Raw genomic sequence first — 9,382 nt, forward strand, 5'->3', positions numbered from 1 at the left:
GTCTATAAATACGATATACACGCTTATTTTCAACCCCTCTTCACTCTCACTCTCTGGTCGCTCCGTACCCTTGTTTGGCCGCAGGAACCCTAAGATCAGGAGCGATCCGAGACAGAACTACTCTTTCATCATGTTGGTTTACCAGGATCTCCTTACCGGTAATTTAATCACTTTAATCGATGCATCGCTTCTATCTTTACTTTTTCAACTCTTCGTTTTTTTTACTATTATTCTCTCATAGATCTATTTCAATTCCGCATCCCAATTGTATTTTTCTTATTATTTGTTGGATCTGCCACCTATTTTATTTTTTGTTTTGATTTCAATTGATTCTTATGTTGTTGCACTATCATGCTTGTTCTAGTTATTTTTGCTGGATGAAAATAGCTAGATTTATTTTTTTTCATTGATATAGCTAAAATAAATTCTGCACGTTGTATTTTCATGTTCAATAAGTTCTTAGTTTATTTATTCGTTAACTAACTTGTTTTTTTCTTGTTTCTCCTATTTTGTTTTATTTGGTTGTACTTGAATTTCATATAGTTTCTTTTTATAGTTAAGATGAGATTGAGGCAATATTTCAAAATATGATAGCAAGTGTTGCAATTTGATATGATTCTGAATTCTGGACGTTTTGAAAGCTTATAGAAGTATTAGTTTAAGGACTTGCGACTTTATTATTATAGGAATAATAATGATAATGACCCAGTTGTTGCAGTGGAACAATCTGGTCCATTCATTGGATTGAGATTTGATGGTTCACATCCCACTTGATTTTTTTATCTCGATCAAACTCCATTGCTCGCCTTCAGGAACTGCTATCGTTCAATTAAATAATCAGTTTTATTTTTTATTGCTTAAATTTGAAGTATGCTTTATAGAAAATTGTTACCCGACCTATAATTATGTTTAGTATGTATTGTTTCACTCTTACAAATTTGATTTTTTGTAGTAGTATTTTTTCACTATTTCAAATTTGATTTTTTGAAGTAGTATTGTTTCACTGTTTGATGGTTTTCTTATGCATATTTATTTTTGTTTTGTTGTGTACTGTATACTACCCTGTTTTTTTATCTAATAATTGAATGCTTTGATTAATATTTGCTGTACTAATGCCTCGTTTTGTAGGTGATGAGCTTCTCTCAGACTCTTTCCCATACAAAGAACTTGCGAATGGAGTCTTGTGGGAAGTTGAGGGGAAGGTTAGTTGGATGATGTGCAATTTTATTTAAATTTCTAAGTGCATTTATAAGAAAATGGGTACACTTGGGGATGATAACCTGAAAACTATTTTTGTTGTTCAGTGGGTTGTGAAAGGAGCAGTTGATGTAGACATTGGTGCAAACCCTTCTGCTGAAGGTGGAGAAGATGAGAGTGTTGATGACCAAGCTGTTAAGGTTGTTGACATTGTTGACACATTCAGACTTCAGGTTAGGCTAAACCACAAACCTCTATTTTTATCTTTGATATTAGAAAATAGTCATTTTGTTGTGGAAACATCTTTAATTTATTTCTGAGCTGTCAACTTGATATCAGAAAATAATCATTTTGTTGTGCGTTTACTTTTTGTAGGAACAACCTGCTTTTGACAAGAAGCAGTTTCTTGTCTTTATTAAGAGGTATATTAAGTTGTTGACACCCAAACTTAATGAAGAACAACAGGAGGTGTTTAAAAAGAACATTGAAGCAGCAACTAAGTACTTGCTCCCCAAGCTCAAGGACTTTCAGTTGTAAGTGCACCTCAATTATGCACATGCAAGAATAATATGCAAGAATAATTGATTGTTTCTTTGTTTTTATAGTTACATTTGTTTTATAATGTTTTTTTATTTTAAAGGTTTTGTTATGATTTTTTGCATTGATTATTGTTAAAACAAGGAGACAATACTTTTTTAAACCTTTTTCGTGTTTTTTGGCATTCTATGAAGGGTGAAATGGGTGAAGTTTAATGGAATTTGAGAATAATGTATATTTAAATTTACATATATACTTAATGAAATAAAAATTATTTAATTACTTAGCTCTTTTCTAAATCCTTGAACCACAATCATTTCTAAATATGTTAAGTACCTGCTAATTTATATATTTTTAGTGCTTTATAAAACAATGCGCTGAGTTTTAAGTCTGTGTGCAGCTTTGTTGGCGAGAGCATGCATGATGATGGTGGCTTGGTCTTTGCCTACTACAAGGATGGCGCTGCTGATCCAACATTTATTTACTTCGCACATGGTTTGAAGGAGATCAAGTGTTAAGTGTTGTACTGCCCTAGGTTTTCTGCCCCTAAGTTATCCTGTTTTTGTTCTACATCATGTCCTATGTTACTTGAGAGTTGAGACAATGATTTGGTATTTTTTATAATGGTTGTTTGCTCTTGATTATCATTTCTATTTAATTTAATCTGGTTGGATAGAATTCATAAAGAAGAGATTTTGCTTGTGTTTCGAAGGGCGTGTCAGTTGCCTCTTTGTTTTTTCTTATGTTTAGCCACACTAATTAACATGCTTTTAAAAAGAATCAAAGACTCTTTTATTGTTGTGGATAAAATTTAACCTTCCCATATTTCATATGCACTTGTTATAGTTAGGTTTGAATAGAACAATGGGGTTTTGGTTTGAAAAGAAAGTAAAGTATTCCAATAGCTATATAACAAGATACTCGTGCATCATATGTTGCACATTTATATGGGCAATCTTCAAGGAATTTCAACCTGCTACTACCATAGTGGCAAAATAGCATGAATCTCACACCTTGGAAGTCCTTTGAATCGCAGTAGGCTAGCACTCTGTATCCAACACCCCCATCCCTTCTTACTTCATAACTGTTGAGCCTTGGAAAAGCTACCACAAAACTTAGGGATAACTTTATTTATTCTCCGAAAACATTTTGAATGTGCACAACGTGAGCATGACACAATTCTTGTGTTGTACTTAAAGTACCTTCTTCTCATGCATGTGCGCAACCCAATTTCCTCCAAATCCCCCTCACTGATTTATGGAGGCCTTCAAAATACCAACTTTTGATTCGTCTTATAATACAACTTAATTTGGGGAGTGCACCCAACTTGGGTGGCGATTGTTTTGTATTGTTGCTGACTTTTGCGTTTAGTTGTCACTCTCGGTAGGGGTGAACTGTTTTTGATCTGACTTATAAAAGTTTGAGAACTAAACTATTTTTTAAAAAACAATTCATTAACTAAATTGATTTTAAAAATTAAACCTGTTTTTAGTTTGAAAAATCTCAAACGAACCGATTTTTTGTAAAAAAATTATAATTAAATTTGTGTTTTTAAAAGTAATTATGGGTAATTATGAATTCTTTGTAATCATACTTAGGTCATTGATGAAATGAAATTTGATGAAATTGATGTTAGAAGAAAGTGGCATGCTCACATTAATACCCCCAATTGCCCATTCATTTGTTGATGCACGGGCGACATTATTGGGAACCCACATTGCCACAATGGTTACAACACTAGGTATGCTAGTGGTTGGTGGAATAGACATGTTATTATTAGTTTTAATTGTTATATTTAAAGTTTGAGAATTGTTTAGTTTTCCACGTTGTGAAAACACTTACACACATGAAAATAGTTGTTTGTAAACCATGAATAATACACATTGTAAGTTACTCTAAACTCGTCCCACTAGGCGTGCCAGCTTATCGGTGGTTTTTGATCAGCCTACTAAATCCAACTTCAAATGAATGTTTAGTCATCGTGATCACGTGATCTTGGAAGAGTTAATTGGTAATTGGACATCCTTACGTGCATACTATATAGATTTTACCTTTTCAATGATCGTTGCTTCTTTTAAAAGGATAGTGATTTAAAAAAAAATAAAGACATGAAAAAACGAATTTGCATGTAAATAAACTTGCTTGAAGAGTAAACTACACTCGAAAACAAGGTTTTAGATAACTAAAAATGTCGTGCACATAAACAAAAACTTTTAGAATGCAGGAAGTAAATTGCATAAAACTTAAACAAACAATAATTATAAAGGTTGCAAAGAATTTAAACACAAAATATTAAAGGACTACATTAAAATGCTAGAAAGTATAATTTAAATGACTGAACAATAGTATAATTAAAGATTTGTAATACACGCTTGAATTCTAATAGATCGAGTTTGCTTTCAATTTAAGAATATGTTTCGCAATGCAAGTATTAGACTCCTTAGTCCTAATAAAAAATGCCATATATATACAAAAATAAAAAGTTATGTGTTCACTCAATGGCAAACCACGTTTGTAATAATTATTTTTAATGTATAAATGAATTATTAGTGTTAATGCGCTAATGATTGACAAACATCACTTATGTCAATCTATTTGATTTTGTTTGTAGAAATTGACCATATAACTTGTTCATATTTTTCCGTGCTCTCTTCATCGTCAATCTTTAAAATTATTTTCTATTGGTGACTGCCTCAATGTATTTTATAATGTAATTAAGAATTAAGAAAGGGAAGAAGAGATATTTTGCATGTCGTGTGTTGGGTTTGGTATAACATGGTATCAAGAGTAGGTTAGAGACAAAACCATGTTAGATTAACAAGTGTGCCATATTACCAACTTGGATTGTCGAAAATGTAGTATTGGTGTTGAAAATACGTTTGGAAAGGATGGGACGTCCATCTAACTTAGTTCAACAAAATTTAAATAGTGATGATGTCTTTAAGTCAAACGTTGTATTCCTATTTAATTGTTGGATTAATTAAGCCTCTCATGCTTTAAGCAAAAGCATTGACTTTTGTTGAAAAGAAGTGAACTCCAAGGTATGACCACCAGTTTGGCATGATTGAAGAGGATTAATTCCTTTTTATTTTTTTGTTTCCTTCAAAAGAAAATGAAATTAACGGTTGGTCTCCTTATAAATATCTTGTGCTTAATTCCTTACGTGATTCAAAGTTTCAAAGAAGATATACATTCGAATGAGGAACTAATATAATATGATATATTTTGTTTGATAAAAAAAATTTATTATTATTATTATTATTATTATTATTATTTTGAAAATTATTACTTCAATGATGTTTTTTTTTTGTTTACATTTGATTATGAAAATTAGTAATATAATTTTTATTTGTCTAAAAAAATGTATAACTTTGTTCAATTCAACTATTTCGAATGTTAAAAATAATAAGACAACGGTGGTTATCAAATTTGTGATTATGCGAGGGAACCTAATTTTCATATTGTTGTTTCGAAGTTTTTTTTGGGGGCTCTTCCATGAAATTTTCCCATCAAGAATAGAGATTAAATGTTACACACAGATAAATAGAATTTTGAGATCAATTAAGCTTACATGAGTTTCATTTTATATATCATATGAATAGTTGTTTTTCTCATACTCCTCCGTCTATTCTATATTATAAGTCATTCTAATAAAATATGTTTATCTTGAAATTAGTCATTTTATAATACCAATAAATTATAAATATTTTTTCTTTCTTTCTATTATACCATTTACTATTTATTATTCTTTCATTTTCCATTTCTTTTAATTTGTGTTTCTCATACAATTAATGGAGGGTATTTTTGTGTAAAATTACATTTTTTTTTTAATTTGTCTAAAATTATCAAAATGACTTACAATTTGAGATGGATGGGATAATAAGTATCATTAAATGGTATATACACATCTTAAAAAATTAATAAACATATATTTTTTTAATGATAAAATGTATTTTATTGATTGAAAATATTTATTGATAGAATTAGTTAATAGTTAATAGTTAATTAAATAATTATGTGATTTGATAACCTTGGACGAAGTTCAAATTCTATTAAACATGGTTTTATAATAGTCATTAATGCTATTTTAATTAATAAAAATATATATCTTTTCATTTTTTTAAAATATAGTAAAAAAATTAATTAATATTAATTGATGTTATAAAATAACAAATAATAAAATGAACAAACAAATATGTAAATGATTTTATTTTACATTGCATTATCAGTATACACATTTTTTGCATTATCAAACGGATTAAATAACCATATTTGCATTGTGCAAAAAACGGATTAAAAAAATCACATTTGCATTAGTGCAAAAAGCATATTCACATGGTTGTATGACCACATGCATTTTACCATCAAATCAAGATTGAATTGTCTAAATTTTAAAACAATTTTAATTTTTTTAATAAAAACTTTGATCTTAAAATTTATATTATTTTATCTTAATTTAACTATCGAAATAATGTGCAAAGTTTTGTTTGTACACAACAAGGATTGAAAAAAATGTACATACCCCAGAAGAACAAAATTTACCAATGCCAGAGTCAAATTGAAAAACAAATTTAAAGTAGGAGGGGGTCATGAGATCAGACAACTATACTGTATTATCAAGGACTCAATGGAGCAATTACAATGGCAAAGCAGATAAATGTTCCAAGTTAAAGAAAATCAATTCATTGCATCTTTTGTTTCATTTTTCGGAAAGTCAAAATAATTTTAGATATATAAAATTGGTTTTTGATGTTTTCAGGTGTTATAAAATAAAATTGATTTTGTCTTTAAAATATATTGATTGTAATTAAATGTAATTTTTACACTAAAATTTATTGATCAATATAATTTTACGTGAATATATCAAAATACAAATTATTTTATATTCAATTTATTTTAATTAATTTACATAAAAATAATTATTTTAACTAAAATTTATTCATTTAAATTCAAAATTTGTCACTACAAAATCAAACACGAACTCATACTCGGAGGGAAAGTTACAAAGAGTAGCTTCATGTGAAAATCAGTTTTAGACTAATTGCTTTGTTTAAGGGATATACCAAAACATCTTATGCTATGTTTATTTGGAAACACATTCAACTAGCCTTTCTCACACGTTCTTAGGCAAATTAAACTTGATTTCTTGGAAGCAATAAATTGGAGAGTTGGAGAAATGCACGTCCATGACAAGATAATAAATACAGACCGATAATGAATTTTCTAAAATAAATTTTAATTAAAAGTGATTTAAATATAAAATGATTTATGTAATTTCAAAATTAACAATCAATTAAAAAAATAAAAATTCCAACTTTAAATCAAAATCAATTATATTCAAGAATAATCAAATTTCAAAGATAATCGAAATCTGAAAATCAATTTTAAATTTTTAAAACAAACTCCAATCAAATCACGTTTGTCGTTGGCAAAGGTCAGTCAATACGTTAGTCTTGGTTGAACTTGGAACCAAACATCTTATTAATACCATACGAGGACCACCCACCTTAAAGTAAAAAACCATTAATTATATTTATTTATTAACATTGTACTTGTGTCATCAAATCTTCGTTATGGTACTCCCAGTGCTTTTGATATTATCCTATTCAAAACATTATAACATTATACGGGTCCCTTGTGTGCATCGTACTCTTGGTTAAAAATGTCCTATTACTAAATGTCCATAAATGCTTCTTGCTAACTTGAGGAAAAATATCTTACTTTGTTTTGACATTAAGATTACGCAGCCTTGATCTTAATGGCATAAAGTCATTAACTGTGTGCATGTGTTATATGCTACTCATGGGTACACAATCGACACAGGAATTCTATGCATTTTCCGTTGGATACTTAAATTCATGTTACATTTTTTTCTATAAATACGTTTAAATGCACTTTTAGTCCATTATTGTACTTGAAACAATTTTTAGTTCTTTAGTTTTGACACTTTTTAAGATTTTTCTCCATTTAATTTTAGGGTTTTTATACATATAACATGTTCATTAATGACATAGTATTATAGATGACGATATTGTCAAGCTTATTTGGCTCAATTTATTATCTATGATTTGATGATTCAATATGATTTAAAACATATATTAAATACATTACTATTATTAATTATTAAATAACAAATTTAGTTAAAAATTATCAAACTTTTTTCCCAACTATATTTTTATAAATTTACAACTTAAAATTCTTATATACAATACAATATTATATTTTTTATTTATCTATTAAAATTTTAAAATTTCAACCATCCTAATATTTTAGTTAAAGATCTGCTACTGATGTTCTTTACTTCATCCGTCGTTGATTCCTCTTTACATTCACCACCCCTCTTTCCTTTTACTCTCTATATATCTTCCTTCGCCACACCATCAAACCCCTCCATCATCAACCGCATCTTCACGGAGTTCATTCTTTACCCCATTTTTTTTTTCTTATAAAAAATTGCATTATTGGTGATATTTGTTCCATTCTATGATCCAATTGCACAACACTTAGACAAATCATCATGAAACTATACAATAATCTCGTCCCCTTAACAAGTTCAAATTTCAAGTCCCTTTGCACTATTGCTTCCAATTCTAACAACCCTAATTTGTCTTCCTACAAGAACTCACTCCTCCATAAGGTATTTTAAGGTCAATACTTCATCGTTAGACATTAATGTCATCTTTACAAAAGAAGGTCTATCCCTTCATAACTTCATACTGAAAAAGTGAACCCCGTGACATTCACACTCAACCATTCATATCCAAAGTTGTTTTCAACTTACTATTTGAAAAATAATGACAATGGTGAAACTAGGCTTGACCTTGATAACCGAAACGTTGCTCCCAAATTTGTCTAGAAAATTCGAAATAAATCAAAGAACGGAGTCCTTGCTCCCAAATTTGGTTAAAAAGTCTGAAAGAAATACAAAGAGGAGTCATTGCTTCAAAATTTCGACAAAAATTTAGGTAGAAATCATATTTATCTAATAATTCATATTTAATATTTTATTACTTTGGTATATTGTTTTTAGATTTTAAAGATATAAGATTGACTTAATGAGTAATACGGAGAAGTTAGAAAGTGAAGTGATAATTAAGTTGATAGTTTGATCTCCACTCTTAATAAAATACTAATAATATTAACAATACTAATTATTAATATTAGCTGTTGAAAAAAATATCACCTCAGGATAAAATACACTCATAATTCGATTGTGAAAAAAAATCTTAAAAATAGGAAAGCTTAAAAAACAACAAATGCACAATAAGATAAAATAATTTTATATTTTAATTTTAATGAATATTTATATTTTGTCAAATAAAAAATATGTTAAAATCGGTTGTATGAAAGACATAATTGTGTTTGTTATTTTTATTAAAAAAATTTACATTGTATTGACATGCTCATTAAACTTAACTAGTAATCGACTGACTAAAATCTTGATTCAATTAAATTAGGAAATGTGTTTAAGCCTTATTTTGTATTTATTCTTTTAACCTGTAATGTACTGTTAGATTTGGTAGTGCTGAGTCGCGGCGCGGTTTGTCTGATTCATAATGTCCAATTAAGCAAACGTGGTTTTTGATTAAGGGTATAATAGTCCTTTAATACTCATCGGTTCGTTCAACTTCAACAATCGACACATCAA

At 28.7% G+C, this 9,382-nt stretch overlaps 1 protein-coding gene across 1 annotated transcript; it reads left to right on the plus strand.

The window, feature by feature from the left end:
* Positions 1 to 2,441, plus strand: LOC101513092 (translationally-controlled tumor protein homolog). Its single transcript, XM_004487788.3, has 5 exons — positions 1 to 158; positions 1,129 to 1,202; positions 1,305 to 1,430; positions 1,573 to 1,730; positions 2,135 to 2,441. The coding sequence occupies exons 1-5, from the start codon at positions 131 to 133 to the stop codon at positions 2,250 to 2,252; spliced, it is 504 nt and encodes a 167-aa protein (XP_004487845.1). The 5' UTR covers positions 1 to 130; the 3' UTR covers positions 2,253 to 2,441.
* Positions 2,442 to 9,382: the final 6,941 nt, after the last annotated feature.

The sequence above is a fragment of the Cicer arietinum genome, chromosome 1 (genome assembly GCF_000331145.2).
Source record: "Cicer arietinum cultivar CDC Frontier isolate Library 1 chromosome 1, Cicar.CDCFrontier_v2.0, whole genome shotgun sequence".
In the NCBI taxonomy this organism is placed as follows: Eukaryota; Viridiplantae; Streptophyta; class Magnoliopsida; order Fabales; family Fabaceae; genus Cicer; species Cicer arietinum.